This window comes from Miscanthus floridulus, chromosome 1 (genome assembly GCF_019320115.1).
Source record: "Miscanthus floridulus cultivar M001 chromosome 1, ASM1932011v1, whole genome shotgun sequence".
NCBI classification, from domain to species: domain Eukaryota; kingdom Viridiplantae; phylum Streptophyta; class Magnoliopsida; order Poales; family Poaceae; genus Miscanthus; species Miscanthus floridulus.
Window position 1 is genome coordinate 170,696,079 of NC_089580.1, and position 24,571 is coordinate 170,720,649.

The 24,571-nt window shown below is 43.9% G+C and overlaps 3 protein-coding genes across 3 annotated transcripts; all 3 read left to right on the forward strand.

The window, feature by feature from the left end:
* The first annotated feature begins 3,228 nt into the window (after window positions 1–3,228).
* Window positions 3,229–11,842, forward strand: LOC136502047 (uncharacterized). The gene is given in 25 exon segments (XM_066497533.1): window positions 3,229–3,519; window positions 3,606–3,938; window positions 4,041–4,102; window positions 4,670–4,807; window positions 4,906–5,169; window positions 5,293–5,379; window positions 5,927–6,028; window positions 6,101–6,166; window positions 6,290–6,397; window positions 6,496–6,557; window positions 6,647–6,691; window positions 6,801–6,874; window positions 7,231–7,298; window positions 7,384–7,452; window positions 8,466–8,563; window positions 8,645–8,726; window positions 8,850–8,928; window positions 9,003–9,090; window positions 9,157–9,240; window positions 9,242–9,308; window positions 9,684–9,875; window positions 9,957–10,016; window positions 10,544–10,809; window positions 10,909–11,014; window positions 11,653–11,842. Coding segments are annotated over 25 exon segments (2,844 nt in total). The 5' UTR covers window positions 3,229–3,332; the 3' UTR covers window positions 11,710–11,842.
* A 3,461-nt stretch (window positions 11,843–15,303) lies between these two features.
* On the forward strand, window positions 15,304–20,413 carry LOC136502057 (protein ENDOPLASMIC RETICULUM-ARRESTED PEN3-like). The gene is made up of 2 exons (XM_066497540.1): window positions 15,304–16,213; window positions 16,692–20,413. Exons 1-2 carry the CDS (start codon window positions 15,305–15,307, stop codon window positions 17,433–17,435), a joined length of 1,653 nt encoding a protein of 550 aa, XP_066353637.1. The 5' UTR covers window position 15,304; the 3' UTR covers window positions 17,436–20,413.
* Window positions 20,414–21,194: 781 nt separating this feature from the next.
* On the forward strand, window positions 21,195–24,220 carry LOC136502064 (uncharacterized). Its single transcript, XM_066497554.1, has one exon. It carries the CDS (start codon window positions 22,461–22,463, stop codon window positions 23,778–23,780), a length of 1,320 nt encoding a protein of 439 aa, XP_066353651.1. The 5' UTR covers window positions 21,195–22,460; the 3' UTR covers window positions 23,781–24,220.
* Window positions 24,221–24,571: the final 351 nt, after the last annotated feature.

The window sequence follows — 24,571 nt, forward strand, 5'->3', positions numbered from 1 at the left end:
AATAAAAAAAAATCGTCGTGCAGTCGTCGTCTCTGCACGTGGAATCATTGGTGGGGTGGGGGTGGGGGTGGGGTGCCCGGGGTGAGAGCCGAGAGCGACCCTCATGTGGCCGAGTTCACACGAATTAAAACAAAAAATGGGCATATAAAAAGAAAAAATTCGGAGGAAAAATCTGTGATGGGACTGGGATCCTTGTGTCTAAACACTGAACAACAGAACTACAGAAGGAGCAGCAGCCGACGTCGCGGTCACCGTCCGTCTAGCTGATGGTGAGCGATAACGCCACTCGGGCCGCCGCGAACGCATCAGACATCAGTCGCCGCCAGCGAGGACCGCATCGGCATGGATCGCACGGATCTTTCGATCGGGAGTTGGAATTCCCAGCTCCACCAGCAGCCGGGGATCGGTGAGCTTCGAAGGAAGCAACACCGACAAGTGGTTTTCTCCCCGTTTTTTTTTTTTCTCAAAACGAATCGTTGGAGTGGCTTTAACTTTTGGTCCAAGTTCTTGAGAGATGTCGTGCAAGATTTGCAAGGATTACTTAGCCGCGTCCTCTCTCGACCCCGGCTGTGGTCTGTGGATCAGTGGATGGAGGATGGATGGTATTCGTTTCCCCCCCGTCGCGTCGATTGACGTGGAAGCAATTCTTTTTCATTCCGTGATGCACTGATGCGATGCAGAGTGAAGCGACGGCAGTTGGATACCCGGGTGGAATTCAGCTTCGGCAGATGCCGTTTCGTGACTTACGGAGTACTCCCTCTGTAGAGAGGAAAAAGGCAGTTCTAGGGTGTTCGATCAATTATAGATAAAAAATTATCAATATTTATAATATAAAATAAATATTATTATATTAATTATAAAATATATTTTTTATAATTAATTATTTTTAAACCGTAAATGTGAATAGTATTTATTAGAAATTTGGTTAAACGTGAACTATCTTTGTTGACACGCAATATATAGTTGCATTCTTTTATGGACGGATGAAGTATGTCTTTTGGACAATTTTATACCGGTTGAAAACTAAGCCTTCATCGTCAACATATCTCGTCCGCGTTTCCTTCCACGATAATATGTCTGATTCACAAGCTTCTTCCTTTCCCCTTGAAAAGTCCTCAGGTTCATTCCCCTAAATAAACATGAACATCTGGGGCCTCGACAGGCTGTGTGTCAGGTGCCAACGACCACTACTCTCATCCATCCCCAAGTATACTTCCTGACGTTTTGTTATAAAATTAGTAGATTGCAAGACAGAGCAGGTATACCAGGCCCTCGTTTAGTTCGGTGCGGAATCGGCGCCGTCAGAGTTACTGTAGCCACAGTAAATACTGTAGCATTCGTTTGTATTTGGTAATAATTGTCCAAACGTTGACTAATTAGGCTCAAAATGTTCGTCTCGTAAAGTACAACCGAACTGTGTAATTAGTTTTTTATTTCGTCAACATTTAATACTTCATGCATGTACCGCAAGTTTAATGTGATGGGGAATCTTCTTTTTGCATAGTGTCAAATTCTAGAAATGGGGGAACTAAACACCCCTCAGGTGATCTAGAAAATTCTGCTAGCGGGTCAAGTAAGCGAGTGACGTCTATGACGCTGCGCTGCTACACCACTTGCAGCTTCAACTCTGGATCCTGACTAAATTAAGCAGCAAAAAAAAAAAAAAAAAAAGAAGACATGGCTTACGCTTACCGGATATGATTCAGCAGGGAGAATAACCAATAGGCAGACAGTGCGACACAATCACAAATTTTAAATTTATATATGTAGTGTAGTTCGATCTGCAGGTGCAACTGACAGCCATACTCATCACTCAGCGCACTTAGGTATTCCTTCCCACTAGATGCAGCCTAAGCTGCAGATCTGAACTTTTCAAAAGCTGCATGTCCACCTACTAGCGGCGTGTTCGGCTGGTCAGCTTTGGCTGGGTGATTGGTTTTTTTAGTCAGAGCAGTGTTTTTTTATTAAATTTTAATATAAACAGTGTTTTGAGCTGCTACAGTAAAAGCTTAATGCCAGCCGAACCCTCTCTGGATTGCAAAAAGTTTTGCTGTTTCATTTTCTAGGGAACAAGTTCGTTTTTCACCCCTGACCTTTTGCGTCTGTATAATTTTACGGGGTAAATTTGGCACTTCTGCTAGTACGGTTTAGTTTTGGCCCTGCAATCTAGTTTTGATGGTTTTCTAATGGCTTGGGTCCACATGTAAGACACTCCATCTATCTTCCTTTCTCACCATGTCGCCTCCGTGTAAGGTGTCTGTATAACAAGATCCCTCAACCGTGAATAAATTGGAGCTCGCTAAGTCACTCAACTACTTTTGATTCACTGTGTAATACAATTTTGACACTGTTAAAACATTGTTCACTACTACTATTTACCTTTTTTACTGTGTACCTTTACTATTTGCATTTTCAATATCTAATCACCATCTCTTCACCGAACCGGCGCAGCAGAGGGCGCCCTACCGTGCTAGTCCCTTCTCCCTTCCACTCTCTCTTTGCTGCTGACGCCTCCCTCTCACTCCATCAGCCGGCACCGTGCCCGACCGCAATAGAGATGTGCGCTCCAAGCCCTCTACCTTCCTTTTATCTTCTCTGTCAACCCACCGCCGCAGGTTCGCAGCCCTCTCCCCATTTCCCCCTCATCAAACATGCATCCAACGAGATTGGCCACACGCAAGTATGCAATGCGCTCCTTCTTTCTATATATACACTGTTTTACGATAACAAATGTTAAGACCTTATTTGACATAGCTCCACTCCATTAGTGTTCTCATTTTTTCTTTAGCTCCACCTACCGTGAACTTGGAGCTATTTTGGTGATTTGTTTAATAAAATAGTTCTGTACGTAGAGTTCCTTAAAACATGCTCTCATAGAATCTCAGACATGGACCATCAGAGTGAGTTGGAGCTAGGTGAAGCTATTATTTTTAACTTTATCTTTTATTCATTGTGAGAGCATGTTTTAAAGACCTCAAGTGGAACTGTTTTGTTTTGCCTGCTCTTCTGAAGTTGGTAGAGAAGATGTGCCAAATGAAACCTAAATAACTTTTTTTTACAACAGAACCTAAATAACTTTGACTTGCTTCAGAAAGGTACACACTACTCTTAGTAGATTGTTTTTCTAATAGAAATACTGATAATGAACAAGATATAGTCTGTACTCCTACATGGGCTTAAGAGTTCATGTTGGGCTGATCCATACCGCGTGGCCCGCCATAAAAACAGATCAGGCAGAAGGCGGCAACGCCCACTCCATTTCCGCCACTTCCCGCCATCGACTCTCCGCATTTCCGCCGCCGCCAGGCTACCGCTGCGCCGGCGAGTCGGCGATGGACATGGACATGGAGATGCCAGATCCGGACGAGCTCGAGTGGATGGAGAGCCACGGCCTAGTCCCTGAGGAAGAGGAGGACGCCTACTTCGACGACCCCGACGAGGGCTTCGTCCCGCCTCCCGGCGATTCGGACCAACCGTGCGATTCCCCTCAGCCGCAGGACTCAGCCGCGCTACGAGCAAGTATGCAATTCACCCCTTCTTTGTATATCAGAACCTAGCCCTCGATTGTTTCTATTGCTAACTAAATTGGTCAAACGCGTGCGAAGATGAAGCGTCGGGCGGTTTGAAGCGGCCTCCGCCTCCGCCGCCGCCGGAGCAGGATGAGGAAGAGGAGAGAAGTAAGCGGAGAAACGTTGAGCAGGAGGACTCGGAGGACGAGGATTGGCTGCGATACTCGCCGCCTCCCGCCCCTGAAATCTTCGTCGCCGAGAAGACAATCTCGCGGTTCGCGTCGGAGATCCATGGAGACTCTGTGCCCGTCACTGCCCCCAATGGGGAGAGGGTTTATGCCAAGCTTGCAATGGAGGGGTTGGTCGGTCGAGGAATTAACGGAACTAGGCAAGGGGCTCACTTCTCCAACCCAAACAGCAACCACAAGGGTTAGTTACTGAGTGATTTATTACTCGCTCTTACAGTACTTATTTCTCTCAAGATTGAGGATGCTTTTGGTTTGTTTGTTCACGTCGTATGTGTTTCTGCAGGCCTGCTCTCAGAATCCTTTCACTCACTAACAAGGCGTGCTGAGCAGGAGGCTTTAGCTAAGGTACATATGTAGATGCACACGTTAGGCATATTCTATAGATCACACTTCATGGCTGTCCTAACACGTCATTGTTTAAATGTTTAGTTATAACTAAACTGGGAGCACTAGTACAATCTAAACTGAACTCTAAGAATCAAATGATCCTTATCTGGGAAACACTGGAAATTTAGTGGATATTGTTGAATAGTACTAGGAAAAGATGGTTACTCTTGCTACTTGAGTTTTTTGTGGAAATTTTAACATTTTGCCCAAAACGGGGTGCATGTGCTCTTGTTCCTTGTGGATTTCACTACGAAAAATTTCCACAAACATTCCGTAAGTTAAATAATAATTCTATTGTTGAGTGGTTTAGAAGACAATGTTTGATTCTGAGCATTGGATTGTTCATAGGGTCTTCCAAGTGTACAGTATGACCTAACCATGTCTAGAACATGTATTGACTACTAGCTTAAGGAAGGGCTTGACTAATAATTTTTTATGATTGGTTATATACTTATATGGCGTGATGATTAAATTATAAGTCAATTGAAGTACTTGATTAACATACTTTTCATTATGTATATGCAGGCATTGCAGGAAAGTACAGACTCAATAGACCGCGTGGCTTGTTCAGTGACTCCACTAGTCACAGAAAAACTTTGGGTGGAAAAGTATGCACCAAATTCTTTCACAGAGCTATTAAGTGATGAGCACACAAACCGAGAGGTAAAGCTATTCCAAATTGCACCTTGCTACTTCAAAGTCAAGGTTTCCGTCTTTTGCCTAACATTTTCACTTGACATATGTGTATGTGCCTTGCTCAGGCACTTCTATGGCTAAAACAATGGGACTCCTGTGTTTTTGGGTCCCATATTCGGGCAACGGGTGATGATGTCTTATCTGCCTTACGTCGACACTCTTCAACCATCCACAAGAATGCAAGTAACAGAAATTTCTTTTCCAAGAGTAAGGGGGGTCCTGTTGCAAGTCAAGATGACACACCCCTGAATGCACAAAGCAGCAATCCAGAAGGTTTGGGTGGCTCCTTCAGCAAAAAGGCATCAGTTGATAATACACCAGAACAAAAGGTGGGCCAGCACTGCTGTGTCGTATGTTCAAGTTTGTGACCAAAAGCTGTCTATAAATATTTGCTGGTTTGTCACGCACACACTGGTTCACTACTGCAATTGAATACCCTCCTGATGTTGCAGGTGTTGCTACTATGTGGTCCACCTGGACTTGGAAAGACTACACTTGCTCATGTTGCAGCCAGACATTGTGGCTACCATGTTGTGGAGGTCTGTGTTATGGTCATACAATGCTAGCAGTGCGTTGGTTGTCTAACATGATGATGCATGACTATTAAAGATTTGTGTGCTATATGATTAGTGCCGTATATATCTGCTGCTATGCTTCCAAATCCCCCTGTTTCAGTTTTGTTACATTGAAGTCATGACTACATTTCATTGCATAATATATTTGTGTCAATGCTATTATGTTACATTGAAAGGTGAGACCTAATTGATTTTCCTTCTATTAACGTTTGCTCCAAAAAACACTGCTTCTAGTTAAAAAATGCTTGAGTGGTTGATTTGACTAGTTGGCCTGTTGAGCTCTAATGCTCCCATGGAAGATAAATTGTGGTCTTTTTTTTTTAATAATGGGGAAGATAAATTGTGGTTGGTAATCCATCCAATATAGTCTCCTACTGAATACTGGTCTGTCTTGGTATTATTAGAGTATATCCACACGATTTATCATGGACACTTCTAATTTAGCTAACCTACTTAATTCCTGTTTTCAATTCAAGTTCTGTATGTTGCTTACATTCAGTATTAAATGCAGATTAATGCCAATGATGACCGTTCTGCTTCATCCATTGAAACAAAAATTCTCGATGTAGTTCAGATGAACTCGATCATGTCAGATTCGAAGCCCAAGTGTCTGGTACATTTAATACAGCTGCTACTTTGTCCAATAGCTCCTTTTCTATTCTGTTGAGTATTCTGTCCTGTTTAGGTAATTGATGAAATTGATGGAGCGCTTGGTGATGGAAAAGGTGCAGTGGAGGTCATCTTGAAGATGGTAATCCTCACCTGACATCTTATTTAGCACTTTGCTCAGCTTTACTTATTATTTTCGGCTTGCATGTATTTTTTTCACCTTACCAAACAAGTTTTTTGCATTACATGGTCTGTTCTCTCGCAGATCAATGCTGAAAAGAGTAATAATTCCGACAGGAGCACTAATGGTGAGGAAACTCAAGCCCGAAAGGCATCTAGGAAAAGTCATAGAACAGCAAAACTACTGAGGCCTGTAAGCATTGAAGCTAAACTCTTTGCCACCATTTTTTTTGTCTTTAAAGTCTATTACTCTATTAGATACAATAAGTACTAATTATACAATTTTCAAAGGTAATTTGTATATGCAATGACCTTTATGCTCCAGCCCTGAGACAACTGCGCCAAGTAGCCAAGTAATATATTTCCTTCTCTGTACTCATTATGTTTGGTACAGTTGTAAACCATTAAATGTTTGCTTATGAGGACTGGTTTAAATTCACAGGGTTCATGTGTTTGTGCAGCCGACAATTAGCCGCGTGGTGAACAGGTGATGTGAATGCACTTATTCCTTTAGCTTCATCTCATGACAAAATTGGTTGTACCCACAAACATACTTTTATCACAGCCCATCTTTTTAATACTTCACTTCTCCTTAGGCTCAAGTATATATGCAAAAACGAAGGTTTCAAGACAAGCTCGATCGCTCTTTCTGCATTAGCGGAGTACACTGGTACAATTTCTTTAGCTTCATCCAAATGACACATTTTTACTTTGAAAGAAAACTGACAAATATTTTGAACTCTTGTTGTACAATGAATTAATAGGATTCACAATTCATTAACATAAAATACTAACATCCAGCTGTTCAGCCTGATTAATAGAAATCTACTATCTTAATTTGCATTGCAATCTTTGACCTGGCTATGAGGCTTTCCTTTCATTTCCTTTTTCCTTTGCCTGTATCGTGAACTCTAATACTTCCAGTGGATGAATGGAAACTCTACTATTTGCATGGACTATCTTTGCCCACTGAGATGAATGGTTATTTTCATAGACATTGGACTGATGAGAAATATATCCCTGCAGAATGTGACATCCGTTCATGCCTAAACACACTTCAGTTTTTGAACAAGAAAAGAGTGGCACTAAACATTGTAAGTGAACTGGTTTAGTTACCAATATGATGATACTATCAATATATACGATATTATTTACCTAATGATACGTGTTGTGGAGCAGACAGCGTTCGATTCACAAGTAATTGGACAGAAAGATAAGTCAAAAAGCATCCTTGACGTTTGGAAGCAGGTTTGATGTTTTTTCCCTGTATCCTCTTCTGTAATTCTCTTTTATTTTCTGTGTATATAATCATTTGTTCAAGCAATTGGTGTATTCCTGAAGTTTTGGCATTGACTCTGAACATGAGTACCACCGCACCAATCATAACGAAAGCCATCTTATGGACCAATGCTATAGTGACTGCAGCTAAACATACTTCTCCAGCCTTGCTATCAACTTTATGAACCTTACCCTTCTCTCCTTTTTTTTAGAACTTTAGGGCTTTATTCCCCAGTCTTAGCAAAAGCCAAGACGCATGTCCATTACAGCAGAGGTGGGGATGCTGCCAAGCAGTTCTCACACCAACCAAACAACCACTAGAATTTGAAAATAACATCAACCGACAAGTATCCCCTGCGCCTTGCACTCTCCACTACACCAAAGCAACAACGCTAGACAACGTGCCACACTTTGTTGGCCCCTAGCTTGTTCTCCCAAACACCAGAGACACAAAAAAAAACCCTATAGCAATCTTGTCTTGAGTGTCAGATTCCTGAGGTCATCCTCCAAGATTAGCTTGACAGTCTGATCAGGTCTGCCGCCAGTGACCTTAGCACAGCAATAGTCTTTTCCAGAACTTGTTTTTCTTTCACTGGACACAGAATCATCCAACCTTGTGCCTTACCAGCTATTCTTTCCAGCAGCTTCTCCAAACTGATCCAAGAAGAAGGATTCTAAAAACATATAAGCATTTCTTAGTTCCCATAGACCCCACAAGTCTGCACTGCTAATGATATTCACTACCAGAAACAATGTGATGCAACATTCTAGAAGCTTTCTCTGAACTAAGAAAAGCCATGTTCTTACATAAAGAGGCCTTGTTCTACATCCTTTTGCTTCTAGAAAGCCACATGCTTTAATATTTTCATTGAATAGACATATGTCTTCTGATTACCCCTGTTCTTATATTTAAATCAAGTATTAGGACCCATGCTACCAAAGTTTCACCCAAAATCATCTTATTAAGTTTCATTGTTCCTCAGGTTTTGCAAAAGAAAAGACTCAAGCGGTCTGGAAAGGCTGAAAGCCTTTTCAATGAAGACAAGGACATAGACTCTCTCTTCACACTCATATCTAACCGGTAAAATTCTCTTTTGTCAGATTTCTTACATTGTTTCTTTGAACTGGCATCACTTATTCATGCTAAATATTCAATTTGCAGTGGTGATTATGAAGTTGCTATGGATGGGATCCATGAAAATTTCTTGAGACTATCGTATCATGACCCAATGTTGCAAAAGACTGTGAGTATCTGTACAAAACGCTATTCTTGGTTAATTATGTTAGGTGTTTGGTTTGCACAACTCTTGATTTTCTTCCTTCTATAATTCATTTTCATACTTACTATAGCTCAAACTGCCATGCAGGTAAAATGTCTCGATATACTTGGAGTTTCAGATTCCTTGACCCAGTATGTTTACCGGACTCAGCAGATGCCACTTCATGGTAGAATCAGACTGGCTGTATATTTTCTTTTTTGTATTGAGATTTGACTAACAAAGTTAAACCACTTGTTTCAGCATATCAACCTCCAATTGCTATCACTATAAGCCGCATGGTTGCTCAAGTTGAGAAGCCAAATATTGAATGGCCAAAAGCTTTGCAGAGGTAATTTTTTCACATAAATATATTTTTTGCTTCCCATTAGTGGGATTAATGTAGATATTTTTTCAGGTCTCGAGCATTGCTTTTAGAAAAGAAAGACATGTTGAAGACCTGGCAAAACCAAATGTCACCATTTGTTTCAAGGCACCTCAGTAGAATCATTCGTTGAAGACATTGCTTCCCCCTTTTTACATATTCTCTCTCCAATGAGTTTGAGACCTGTAAGTTGTCATTCACTAATCTAGTAATCTTACCAAACCTTGATAGTGAAATTACTCTGTTGGTATATTTATTTGCTCAAAACTCACCTGCCTTCATGATGATGAACAAGTGAAGGTTAGTATTGTATGGTAATATACGTTTCTAATACTTTGAACTAGTTAAATATGGACATAAATGAAGCGCGGAAGTATGAAATTCATAGCTTAATTGTTATTTTTGAAATAATATAGCAACTAAGAAATAGGTTTAAGACCCTCAGTCAATCCACATTTACTAGTTCAGAACATATGAGTTCCAGATGGCGTTGCAAGTTTCAATATAGGCCTATATTTTCATGACTTTACAAGGTTTCTAACAATGCATGATATTTTCAGGTAGCACTGAATTTGCTGTCAGAAAGAGAAAAGGATGAACTTGTGCAGCTAGTTGATACTATGGTCTCCTATTCAGTTACATACAGAAACACAAAGTTTGTCCCTCAAGAAAAGGCAAACATATCTGTAGTGCCCCATGAAGTTTCATCACTCTCTCTTTATCCTCCAATCAATAATGTCATAAATTTCAAGGTCTGTCTAATATTTCAGTCTTCATTATCAGTTTAACTTATGCACTCTTATTATAATACCTAACATATCAGTTGATATCAGGGCTATCAATCAGAGCACATTGGTCTGTCTTTAGCCATGAAACAGGTTTTGGTGCATGAGGTGAGTGGCCCTTCTAAATTTTAAGGATGCAAAGTTGTTTCATGTTTTGCTTAGCTCTTAATACCTAGCATAACTTAAATAACTTCTTAATTTAACGCTGAAAACTAAATGCATACCCTCTTGTCTCTTTGAGGTGACCATGCATTGTTTATAATATGTCAGCAAGTCACATTGGACCTCTAAAAGTAGCTGAGAAAAAAAGCACCTTGCATTGCCAATTAACAAAATTTTGTTCATTGATTGTGACTATATGACCCAGCTGCCCCTTGAATAGTTTCTCTTGCTGTACTAACGGAGGTTCTGAATTATTCAGTAACTCAATATGTGCTCTTGAAATATTATGTTGATATTCCTTATGCCAAATCTGGTGCTTGCTCACCTTTTGTTTTGGCTTCATTTATTTACATGAGAATCTGAATAAACCAAATCAAACAGGGCCAAGGTATACTTGGTCACATGAGAAATTCAGTGTTAGAACAAAGTGATTTTTTTCCCTCATCCTTGTGAACATACTATCCTTGATACAGGTAGAGAAGCAAAAGATCATTAAAGATAGTGCTGGCAAATTGTTGAACCAATCTAATGATGGAGATATGAAGAGCGAAGCTTTATCAGCTATAAGGAAGAAAACAGTAGCTAATTCCATCCGTCCAGCTTTACATTCTTCCAAGGATAGTTCTAATTGCAGTTCATCTACCCTTGAAATGCAATCAAACTCAGCCTCTAATGTGAATGGTAAAGATTCTGTACCTGCCAAAAAACACTCCAGTCGCGGAACAAATTTCTTTGGCAGGTAATGTAGCAATATTAAATTACTATTAGTGAGATGTCAACTTGCCATTTTACCTGCAATTATGATTGTGGTGAAGTTTACCTACTTTGACAAAAACAGGTTTAGGAAGGAAAGACCAGTAGATGCAAAAACTCGTAGCGATGTGGGGCTGCAAGGAGGAACACTTCAGAGGGATTCACGCCCTCTGATCTTCAAATATAATGAGGTGTTCTTTCTATCCATTGCTATGCCAAAATACCTCCTTTGACCTGCTTCCATATAATAAACACATGCACTAATAATCCTGTCTCATGGAATTCGTTGTCCCTCATAATTAAATTTGCTGGATGTGGTCCTAGGTCCAGCATGCTGGATTGGGAATAACCCTTTTTTAGAAGTTGTTTTGCTTAAGCTTTTGGAAGGAGAAAATATTGAGGACATCCATAAAGTAGTAGAAAACAACATTTAATGTGAGGATAGGTGAAACCTAGGGCCACATCCAGTGATACATTAGATTTTTTTTTATTTGCACGCTCCCAACTAAACGCTGTCAGAATGTTTTTATTTCTCGCAGGATAACTGTGTAGTATATCATTGTATTAAAGAACCTGAGCAGAATGCAGCTAACTAAGTGCTACACTAACTCCATTGTGTAAAATTGATTTGCTATTTAATGTCATTATGTCTAATCAGTGATTCAATCATTTGATGCTTGATTAATTTTTTTTGTTGCCGAGATATCTTTGTGTATACCAGTGTCCTGTAATTGCACTGTCTTTGGACTAGGATTTTCCAAGACTCATGGCTACATTTGTCCTCATTTCTTTTGCCATTATCTCATGAAGGTGACTATGCAATGTGCAGGGTTTCACAAATGCTGTGAAAAGACCAGTGAGAGTTCGGGATCTTCTGCTTAGTTAGGCCCCGCTTGGTACATGAGCTTGTTCTGTAAAGTTATCTTTTTGTATTTGTTTGTGAATTATCCTTTGCTGTATATTGATTATATCATGGATATTGTAAGATAGAATGAACTATTGATATCAAAATTGAAATTCCAATAGTTAGTAATGTCACATCCTTTTTTTTTATGATGAGTATGCTTCTTAAAGACTCATTATCTGAGGATGGCTCAACTAGACAGTACTCCCTCCGTCCCTGAAAGAATCAATTTCTAGCCTAAAAATTTGTCTCTAAAAGAATCGATTCCTGGATGTGAATAGTCCATAGATCCACATTAATCTCTCACGTAGCCTAGGTCGCATTTAACATAACATTTCTTTCCTGTGTTGTTATTGGATATTCCAAACGACACTATTTATTAGGCTTCTCGGTGACTAGAGATTAAGATTCAACAGTTTAATGAGGGGCAATATGGTCTTTTATCTTCGTTGCTAATCTGTTCTAAAGTTGTTAGGAATTTATTCTTTCAGGACAAAGGGAGCATGTCCTTGTGTCAAACACATGACCAAACGGCAATCCACGCATGGCATATTGCCGATACTCTGCTCGTAAACTGCCAAGCAAAATCTCTTGGGACCATTTCTCCATAGTTGAGGAATGGTGGACGTAGGTCGGCACCACTCTAAATGCATCAACCAAAGGATTTAAATTCATCATCATGCTAGTTTTCTGAGAATTGTGGAAGGAAAGGAATCCTCGATAACATTCGACGGCAAACAAGCTAGTAGCGAAAATCAAGTAAGAAACGAAGTGGTGGGCGCTTGTTGGCTGAGAGAAGATAGGATGATTGATGCCTTGAGAACTAAGGACCTGTCTGGTATGGCTCGTTTGGGCTCTGGCTCATCCGGAGGAGCTCTACCAAACGCTTTGTAGGAGAAGCCAATTTTTTTATTATAAACAGAGGAGCCGACGACTTCTTTAAAACGGCTCCATCTTCTCAGGAGGAGTCCTACCCAACACCCCTAACTATTGCTTTCTTTTTATAATTTTTGGTTTTTTTTCTTATGCCAAACTTTTTTCTTTATTAATATACTTCTTGCAAAACTCAAGCTAGATTTTTTTTTTGAAAGAAACGCCATGACTAGCAATCGTCTAGGGGAATCTTTAGATCTTCCTAGGTGACTAGGTAGCATACTGGCATGGGCTTCCCCAACACTCCTGTCAAGCTGCTCTATTGTTCATGTTCACAGCAGACCTCCATGTCACATCAACTTGTGGCCTCGCGAAGCGTCAGTCTCAGAGGCTCCTGCAGAAGAGTATATAGCGCGTGTTTAGTTGGCTGGATTTTGGAATTTAGGTTACTGTAGTACTTTTCATTTTTATTTGATAATTAGTGTTCAATTATGGATTAATTAGGTTTAAAATGTTCGTCTCGCGATTTTCAACCAAACTGTGCAATTAGTTTTTTTTCGTCTACATTTAATGCTCCAAACTGTAGCATTTTTTGGAAACAAAATTTGAAAGTAAACAGTCGCATAGCCTCGGCCTTGTTTAGCTCGGCGGTATTTGCACGGTGGTTGATGTGACGGCAAACACTGTAGGAATCTTGTTTGTATTTATAAATTATTATCTAAACATTGACTAATTATGCTCAAAAGATTTGTCTCGCAAAGTTCAATCAAACTGTGCAATTAGTTTTTAATTTCATCTACATTTAATACTCTATATATATACCACAAATTTAATGTGATGAAAAATCTTCTTTTTACGTAACGCCAAAGTTAAAAGTTTTGGGAACTAAACGTGGCCTCGTCGGACACAAAGACAAAGGCCTTGTTTAGTTCGTGAAATTTGGATTTTGGGTCTACTGTAGCACCTTCGTTTTTATTTGGCAAATAGTGTCCAAACATTGACTAATTAGGCTAAAACGTTCGTCTCGCAATTTCCCACCAAACTGTGCAATTAGTTTTTCTTTTCGTCTACATTTAATGCTACATGCATGGGCCGCAAACATTCAATGTGATAGGTACTGTAGCAACTTTTTGAAAATTGGGTAGCAACTAAACAAGGGCAAAGCAACGAATCGGAGCAGTGTTGTGGCAATGAGGCAGTAATTGTTGGGACCACTAAAGAGAGAGAAACACATGTGAACTGATTTCAAGAATAAAGGTAGGGGACCAAAGATAGTGGTAGGACCATAGGGAAAGAATATGGCGGTGTGTCTGGATTGGAGAAATATTAGGTGCTGTTGAGTTTTCTTTTATTTTACAAAATTTTTTAAGATTCTCCGTCACGTTAGATCTTTAAACGCATGTATAAAGCATTAAATATAAATAAAAAATAAAACTAATTACATAGTTTAGACGAAATTTACGAGATAAATCTTTTAAGCCTAATTAAATTATGATTGAACACTAATTACTAAATAACAACAAAAATGTTACGGTATCATTTTCCAAAAATTTTCACGAACTAAGGCCTTAGTTTCGGTGTAGCTCTCTTACGTGGAACCTTAACTTTTTTCTGAGGCTAGCGGTGTTGTCTGCCTGCGTTGTTGCTGCTCTAACAATGTGCCACTTCCCTTCGACCTCATTGGCCTTTTTGGCAGTTATTAATACTTTATTTTCAAATCCGTAATATTGCAGCTTAAGGAAAAATATTCTTTTTTTATCACACTCCTCGGCTGTATGGCCTTGTATTAATCAAAGATAGCTCAACTGAATCGTGAGCTACGGCAACGTTTACACGGCTAGGAAGGTCATCCGTCCATACTTGCACCTGGCCCGGATCCCATTCTCTAGCTAACTGAGTAGCCTCGTGCGCAGACGAGTTACATGAACGGGGTGCATGCTTAAAAGCCAAAAGATTAAGGCATGTTTAGTTACTACAATCCCTCCTAAAATTTCTGTCACATCGAATGTTTGACACATACATGGAGTATTAAATATAGACTAATTACGAAACTAATTGCACAACTTGCGACTAATTTGCGAGACGAATCTTTTAAGCCTAATTAGTCCATGATTTGACAATATGGTGCTGAAGTAAACATATGCTAATGACAAATTAATTAGGCTTAAAAAAATCTTCTCGCAAATTAACCTCCATCTATGTAATTGGTTTTGTAATTAATCTATATTTAATGCTCCTTATTAACATATAAACATTTGATGTGACATGAAGCGACTAAAGAACCAAACACCCCCCTAAAACGCAAAAGAAGAAGCTGACGTATGGCTTTGAAGATCATTCCGCTGGGCCGAGATCTCTAGAACAAGTTCGGTACAAAGCATTGCTCCATGTGTTTCGAAACATGTTCAGAAATTTGGAGGTGAATCTACTTTGTTACTTGCCCACCTAGGTGTAACGGAAGATGGCTCACGAGAAAATGGACTAGGAAACCAACACCATAGATGTCCCGCGCTCAACAAGAAAAAAAAATCATGTTGCTTTTGAAAACATAATATTGTTTTTTTTTGCGATACATAATATTGTTGTTTTGAGGTACCCATGAAGTACGAGTGTCTCATTATTATCTTTTTTTATAGATTTTTTTGAGAATAGTGTCTCATTATTATCTTTTATTTTTAGGGGAATTTCTCATTATTATCTGAAAATGGCTCTTTCTATATATAGAGAGAATTTGAAATATGGCTCAATTTGTTCGTTTGTACTGTTGCCCCATCCTGGGGCCTACGAGGATTGGGCCGCCTTCGTAGCCTTCGCTTCGGGCAGGCCCACTGCCGCGTCTCATTCATACGCTTGTGTGAACAAGTCTGAAGAAAACTCGTCGCCTCGTCGGACAGCCGAACAGCAACTAGCAGCGATGGGAACCGTCGGCGGCGGCGGCCGGAGCGGCACGATGAAGCAGCTCAACGTGGGGGGCAAGCTCTTCTCGCTGGAGGCAAGCTCCCTTTCCCTCTCCCTTTCTCTCGGTTTCCCTTCCCCCACCCCAACCTTTGTGGACCGCGACCCAGCCCTCCTATCCGCCGTCCTCGCTGCCATCCGCTCCCCATCCTCCGCAGCGCCCGACTTCCCCGCGCGCGTCCTCCTCGACGAGGCCAACTTCTACTGCCTCCACGCCCATCTCCTCACTGCGCTATCTCCGCCGCCGCTCCGCGGCTTCTCAGCCTCCCTCGCCTCCACCCTCTGCCCCGCTTCCGAGCCCTTCCCCACCGCCCTTGCGCCGCACCACGACGGGTCGCTATGCCTCGCCCACGGCGCCGGGCTGGTCACCTATTACTCCCCGGCGCTGGATCACCACACCACCTTCCGGACCCACCTCCACCGCATCACCTCCCTCCTGCAGCTGCCCCCCAGACTCGCCGTCCTTGGGTCTGACTCCGCTCCTGGGCTTCACGTGTACGACTTTCTCGACGGCGAACATGTCGCCTCCGTTCAGTGGTCGGATCCCACTGACACTCGCGTGAGCAAGGCGAAGGTCGTCGCCGTTGCGGCCCGTCCTCCTACTGATGTCGCTGACAAGAATTCACCCATCTTGGCAACGTTTGAGTGCCCTCAGACTGTCTCCAACAGACTACCCAAACCGTAGCGCACAGTGCTTTTACGTAGAAAAATCATCCTCCAACAGACTACCCAAACACGGCAGCCATTTTGCCTCCGACGAAACACGGCAGCCATTTTGCACGCAAATTTGCGTCCTCTCTCGTTCCTTTGCGTCTCCTCCGGCGGGTCCCACCACCACGAGCTCGGGGACGACCGGAGCAGGGGCGGAGCTCGGGGACGACCGTCGCCAGGGCCGAGCTCGCCCGCGCCGGGACGGAGCGCGCCGGGGCCAAGCTCGCCCGCGCCGGGGCGGAGCGCGCCGGGGCCGAGCTCGCCGGGGCGGAGTGCGCCGGGGCCGAGCTCGCCGGGGTGGAGGTTTGCGTCCTCGGTTGCGTCCTCGGTTGGAAAACGGGAGTTTTGTCTGCCTATCCATTCTACTGTGCGTGACCCAATCTACCGAATAGGTCTCACGTTTAGGTCTTCGTCGTTGGAGACAGTCTCACCGGGAAAACTGCATCCTGGCGGTTGACCCTGTAACTCTGAAGCCCACACAGGAGATTGACCGGCAAAGTGGTAGTGCGGCTAAGTCATCGGCACCTGGTCGAGTGGTGCACCTGCCGGCACTTGGGCTGGTGTTTGCCTCATCCGTTAGTTCCGGGGCATTTGGCTACTCTGGCTACATGAGGCTATGGGATATTCGGTCTGGGAATGTGGTGTGGGAGACAAGCGAGCCAGGGGGAGCTGGAAGAAGCAGTAGGTTTGGGGATCCATTTGCAGATGCAGATGTGGATGTGAAGCAGCAGGCAATATACAAGGTTTGCTCAAAGTCAGGAGATTTAGCAGTGGCAGACCTGAGATGCCTTGGTAATGACCCTTGGGTGTATATGTCATCAGGACCACGAGGGAGCGCAGGAGGCTATGGCAGTGTTCTGTGCTGTCACCGGTCTCAAGTTTTTGTCAGCCGAAACGATGGATTGGAGGTTTGGTCCCGATTGGAAGAGCACTGCCACAACACAGGCGAATTGACAGAGCAATCAGGAATAAAGGAAAGACCCAAAAGTGAAGGAATTGATGAAAGATTTTACAGGAGTTGCTATGTGGACACAGAAGAGGATGCTAAACGTGGGATGATACAGATGATTGAAGGGGGTGGAGACTGCTTGTTTGTGACAAGAGAAGAGATGCAAGGTGTGGAAGTGTGGGAGACCTCCCGCCGTGCTGGTTCTATTTCTCTCTCATAGCATTCTCCTCTTGGGCACATGGAGTGACCGTTAAGTAGGTCTACCAAGAGAATTGGAAGTGCATAATGCCATTCTTGTTCTTGGCTCATGGCTTCATACATAATTTAGCACTGAACAAATATGTGTTTTATGTAGTCTTGCCTCCCAAGATATATCATGTATCACATGTCTTGCTTCTGCATTTGCATGTCATGGTAAATGCGTGAGAATAGAAAGACATGATCTTCTTTGATGTAAAACAATTTTCTTAATATCTTAGCACGAAGGTCTTAGCTTTTACGGGATCATTTGTGAAGAAGTTATAGCGTTCTTGATTCACTGCAATATGTTTAGGTATCATATATCTTTGTAATTATACTGCAGAGCAATCCTGAACTGAGAGCACCATACCAACTTGGTCTTGTAATCTTGTTAAATGTATTAGAATGATTTATTTTCTGACATGAAAGTAGCCTCTTGCTGTTCTTATCTTTACGAGTTATTGGTTAGGACTTGTGAGAATAAATAGTGAGTAAAATAATAATCCACTTTCTTGATATTGCAGAATTCAAACAATAAATGTAAATATCCTAATCCTTTGGGCACAGCCATATAGGAAGTATTTGGGTAGACTGTCACTATGCATCATGAAACAAACTTATTTTTGCTACTGTGCTTTTGCTCAAAGTTTGACAAATCTTTCCACAGCAATGGAATGACCCAAATAGTCTCTTAAAGTGTGAATGCTTGCAATCTATATAGCAATATAGCCACTATATTGCTGTGTTGTTACTTGCTATTAGTAGTATTTTTCTAAGGATAAATGGGAAAAGAAGTCCACTCCCTCTGTTTTTAAATATATGGCACTTTTGATATTTTCAATTTGTTTGACTATTTGTCTTTTCTATACACTTTTGAGTAAAAGGACATCCAAGGTATGCTCAAAGTTATTTTGATGACAGTTTTAGCGGTATGCTTTCCACTTTAGTACTTATAAGTAAATAATTAAATAAATTTGTCGGTCAAAGTTTGAGAAAAAAAGATCAATGATACATGGAACTCTAAAAAAACAATGATGCAATGAATCTTAAAACAAAAGGTGTAATCCTGAGCTGAGAGTATGATATCATCTTATTATTCTAATCTTGTTAAATGTACTAGAACGATTTATTTTCAGGCATGAAAGTAACCTCTTGCTATCCTTGTCTTCAGAAGCTATTGGTTAGGACTTAAGAGAAGAGTAAAATAATAATCTAGGTACTTGATATTTCATATTTCAAACAGTAAATTGAAATATCCTAATCCGCTGGGCATAACCATATAGGAAGTGTTTGGGAGACTGTGGAGACATTACCCCAGCCAGATGATTTATCTCTTACAAATCAGATGCATTTCATTCTAGTTGTAGTATATCTTTTGAAGAAACTGCTGCAATTTCCTTGAAAGATGATGCTGTGGCAACTGCTTCAGTGAAGTCACCACGAGCAGGTTGGTTACTATTGACTATTCCCTTTTCATCATCTTGGGCAATCTCATTATCAGAGAACTTAAGGCTTTTCTTTTGGTGTATCTTGCTAATCATCAATCAAGAAAGAAATGTCTCACCTAAAAATCGTGATTGGTGTCTCCCTATGTATACATTGTTCGACCTTGCTTGTGAGCTGTGACCTTTTCTTTGCTGTTGGAGTAGGACTTTAAAAGTTGAAATCCAACCATAGGTTGTATTTATCTACAGATTTGTATGCTTGAAAACCTATCGTTCATTTGATTTGAGCTTGCTGAAATTCATATATGTGCAGTAAATTGTGTTCTACACTGACCATAGTTTACAAGTTCAAATGAATCCAAGAAACTAGGATTGTTTCTTATGAGAAATATCATAACTCAAGTTCATTAATTCTACACCCCCACCAAAAAAATAAAATAAAGTCCTATTCATTCAAAACGGCAGCTTTCGTCCATGTTAAACAGCTTCATTTTGTAATGTTGCAACGAACACAGTATCTGCAATAGCGGATTAGTACAGTACAGGTTTTTTTAGAAATTTTAGTGCGATTTAGTAGGTAGGGTGCCTGTGTCAAAATAACATATCAGATATAATGCAAAGAAAGAGACAACATCAGACATGTAGGCTTTATGTAAGCGACCTGCTTTCTTATTTAGGTGAACAATTTTCTTAGCATCCTTTTTCCTTCTCTGAGCTTCAGACACTTCATTTCACGTATGATGCATGGTCATACGTGATGGCACTGATACCCTTTCATTTTATAGCCACATTTGGAAACAATCCTTTAATCTTTAGAGCTCAGAAGTGTAGCTGCACAGATGGTGAACGGTGAACTTCCGTATATACAGCTCCATATTTCCTTGTAGACTTGCCACACATATTATTCATCCAAAATATCTTGATACTGGACATATAGTGTCGATGATTTTACTTGGACACAGTAGAACCAGAGAGGTCCAAATAGGTTTGCTTGATGGTTATACTGGCCATATAGCTTTGGCTTTGTAGCATGTCATAAGCTTGGACCCAATTAAAGGGTTAGGAATTATCATGTTTTACATGGGACCTTTACACTTCTTCTTTTTTGTTTTACGGAAAGGGACCTTTACACTTCTACATACAGTATGAGTCTTTGTTATTGTTATAAACTGAAATTATGCTATTAGCGTGAGCTGGAATTAAATGATTTTTGAATTTTGATGATAAGTTCCTCTACTATCAGCTTTTGGAATATAATCTGGCGTGGGGCTCGAACTCCACCTTCTTTTGCTGTCGCGTGATACTCTGTTTGTTCTGTTTGCTACTCTGAACAAATCCTAAACTCTGCTGTATTTCTGTTCATAGTAATGGAAATGGGGTATATCCCTAATTCGAAAAAAAAGTTCCTCTACTACTTGTTCTGGCAGGCAGGCAACTTCCTTTTTTGCTTCATGATGATGTCTGGGAATCACATTGTCTGATGCTCTAGTGTCTCCATGGAGTGTTGTGTGCATGGCAACACGGCAAGCCATGACATAAAGCATTCGCCAGAACCATACAATAACCATAGGTACACCTCATTTGAATGATAGAAAAGATAAGATTAAAGGATTGTTCGTATGCTTAGCTTCAATAGCTTGCAAGTTCACAAGTGTTTTTTTGTAAGATGCTGCTGAACTTCTCGGTTGGCTCGCAACTTTTTTGTTTCATGATGAGGTCCGGGGATCGCATTGCCTAGCACTTCTATGGAGTACTGAGTCGTGTGCATAGACTCGAGTGCTCTCCTTTTGGTTCAGAACATGCATGGCGCGAGCCGTACCGCAAAGCATTCGCTAAAAACATATAGAAAACCATCAGAACATCTTATTCATTAAGCCCTTGTTTAGTTTCACCCCAACTTCCAAAAAGTTGCTACAGTACCTGTCACATCGAATGTTTGCGGCCCGTGTATGGAGCATTAAATATAGACGAAAAGAAAAACTAATTGCACAGTTTTGTGGGAAATTACGAGACGAACGTTTTGAGCCTAATTAGTTCATGTTTAAACACTATTTGTCAAATAAAAACGAACGTGCTACAGTAGCCCCAAAATCCAAATTCCTACGACTAAACACAGCCTAAAGAATAAGAGGTAAACTGTACGTAAGCCAGCACGACAAAGTGATAACAGCGAATCTTGAGAACCCCGGTCTGTCTTTGTGTGCGCCGGGCACGCCACCAGCATTATCGTTCGCCCCTCTGTTCAGTGTACGACTCAGATTTGAGATGCGGTAACACAAGTAGTTCGCGAGTCTCTGGGATCCCATATACTACTCGAGTACAACGTACGCTAATGCAGATGATTACGAACCGCTGCTGACGAGTTTGTTCTCCCATCCGTTTAGATGCGTAGCATCCATCCATCATATACTGTGCCAGAGGACTCGCACACAGCGTGATACGAATCCTGGACCTGGAGACGCACGCAACTCTCCGCCAAAATACAGCTCGTTTTGCCGTGGCGGCAGCTGCAGACGAACGAGCGTTATCAGCACGGGGATCTCTGCGCGGTCAGACTGCCGCTGCACGTTTCGCCTTGTTGGGGAGCGCGGCGGGGACAGTCGCATCTTGTCGCGCCCGCTGTCTCTCCTCTCGTCTCGCCTCGCCTCGCCGCCCGTTACCAGCAGCCAGGGCAGCGCGGCAGGGACAGCAGCCGCATGCCCGCGTGCGTGCTCCCCGCGGACGACGAGACGAGCGCCGTTGGGCAGAGCAATCAGCCATTTTTATCTCGGCACGGCACCCGCTGCGTGCATCTGCAGGTGAATAACGAGTGGGTCAGTGAGACGTGACATGATGAGCCATAAAGGTCGATGTGGAGGCAGGCCGGCCGGAGACAGACGGAGCGCAGGTCAGGCCTTTCAACAATGATGATGGCTCCCTCCAAGCCTTACACGTACGTTCCAATCCAGGCTCCGCCCGGCCGGCCCACCGGCGAGATGAGGCGCGCCATCAACCTCCGGCCTCGAACCAGTCCCGATCCCGATTGATCGATCGGTAGCTTGTCCACATCCATGGCATCATTCCCCCGTCTCCCCGCCTATGCAAGTCTACAGGTACAGCGTCCTCGGTGTGACGAGCTGACGGTGCATGCATGGTGGTGCACTGGCGCACCAAGATTAGCCTAGCGCTGTCATGCCCACACCAGCAGCAGTAGCTGCATGCTCCTGCGTACTCGTACCACTGCGTATAGACACCCTGTTGCTGTCTCGCCGCCGGCCGGATCGCCTTTTGCCCTCGGCTTCCGTACCCTACCAGCACACATCACACCGCGTTGTCACGTTCCCTTCTCCTCTTTTAAGCACCCTGCCTTTTTCCCCCTCCCCTTTCCACCTGCGTTCTACGATCACTTCCCGGCCGGATTGAGCTAGCTTTGCTTCCTCCACTCCCCTGTCAGAGGATTCCTTCCTTTATGCTTCTCGACTTCTCGTTGCGCTGCGCCGACATGATTTGATCAGCTGAGTCCGCGTGAGGACTGAGGTGCTAGGCATAGGCAAGCTGCCGGTACAGATCGTCGATCGGAGATGGCGGGCAGTGGTGGCTCGCTGCTGCGCGGCTTCCTGTCCCTCTTCTTCCTCCTGTTCCTCCACATTGGCCACGCCAGCTGCTGCTTCTCCCCCGGCCCTGCCGCGCGGGAGGAGGACGAAGCAGCGGACGCCGATGGCGATGGGAAGGTAGGCGGTGGAGGTGGGAGCAGCAAGAGGAGGAAGACATCGCCGTTGATCTTCTCCCCGGCAGCGTCGTCCTCTGCCGTTACCAGCGATAGCGTCAGAGGAGCCCCGGGCAGGCACGTGTCGTCTCTCGCCACCAGCCTCCGGTTCTACCTCCACCGCATCTTCTCCTCCTCCGGGTCCGGGGCCAAGAACGGCGGCACCGTTGCGGGCAGCAGGGAGGAAGAGGAGGTGGTGACCACCACCGTATCTTCGCCGCTTGCCCAGTCTCTGCCGCACCAGCCTTCGACGTCGGTGGTGCTGTCCACGCCGTCGTCACCGTGCGCGTCGTCGCCGCTCTCGGTGCGCTCCCTCAGCGCCACCCCCGTCCCGTCCTCGCCGCAGAAGCTGATGCAGGCGAGCAGGCAGTCGTCGCGGTCGTTCGCCGCCCGCGGCGACGTGTTCCCCTGCAAGGTGTGCGGCGAGGTGCTGGGCAGGCCGCAGCTGCTGGAGCTCCACCAGGCGATGAAGCACTCCCTGTCGGAGCTCACCCACCTCGACTCCAGCCTCAACATCATCCGCATGATCTTCCTCGCCGGGTGGAAGCCCGCCGCGGCGTCCGGTGCCGGTGCCGGCAAGGCCCCCGCGGTGCGCCGCATCCTCAGGATCCACCACAACCCGCGCGAGCTGGCCCGCTTCGAGGAGTACCGCGACCTCGTCCGCGCCCGTGCTGCCCGGCGCTGCGGCGAGGGCGCCGTCGTGGAGGAGCGCTGCATCGTGGACGGCAACGAGCGCCTGCGCTTCCACTGCTCCACCATGCTCTGCTCCCTGGGCGGCGGCGGCGTGTGCGGGAGCCCCTACTGCTGCGTGTGCAGCACCCTGCGGCACGGCTTCGCGGGCAAGCAGGCCGACGTGGACGGCATCGCCACCTACGCCTCCGCGTGGGCCGCGCACGCGTCCCTGCCCGCCGACGTGGAGCGCGAGTTCGCCTTCCTCCAGGTGCGCCGCGCCATGCTGGTGTGCCGCGTCGTGGCGGGCCGCGTCGCCCGAGGCCCCGCGGACGACAAGGTGGCCTACGACTCCATGGTCCCCGTGCGCGGCGGCGTCAGCGCTGTCGGGGGCGACGACGTCGAGCTGCTGGTGTACAACCCCAGAGCTGTGCTCCCGTGCTTCGTCATCCTCTACAACAGCTAGTCGTCAGTAGCACAAGGCGGCCAGCCTGCACGCAGTACTAGTGTATAGCCTTTCCACTGTTCCTTGTCCCCACCATCCCCCGTTCCGTTTGGTGGCTGCGCCGCTGCTATGGACTGTGGTCACCGGGCACGCACCGTGGGCCGTGGCGCTCTGGATTTCTGTTGGATCGTGCAATCAACAGTGGCCGATGCCGTCGTCTAATATGCCGGATCCGATGGAAAGCTTGATGCTTGATAGGGGTGGGTAGCCAAGTGCTGTGAATGTGTGATGATACGGAGTTGAGCCTACCATATGCGAATGGGACGCGCCAGAACCATAATGTTATTAAGTTATTATGTAGTGTTGTGGTTGGCATGTTTTTGTACCTGTCACTGTTTGTTGGTCCCCTGTTACATGGTCTAATGGTTTCTGCTCAATTATCCTCCAGACTTTTCATTTGCTCTTGATCTGTTTTCACATTTGCATCTGTCATTAGAATAGCGAAAGCTACAAATCGTTTCGGACCCTGTACCCATTAGCGGAGCCAAGATGAGCACCTCGGGGGGGCTAATCAATAGAGATTTAGAACAAATGTCGAAGATTAACGGTAAAATCACGTTTTTTTCTACAGTAAATACCACATAAAATCACTCTCACGGGGGGCTGCTGCCCCCCTAGCCCCCCCCCCTGGATCCGCCACTGCCTGTACCTATTTTCCCACTTGTGATAGTACGAAGACAAATACTCCATCGGTTCCAAACTTTATGTTGTTCTAGTTTTTTCTAGTCACATAGTTTTTTGTTAAACACCGA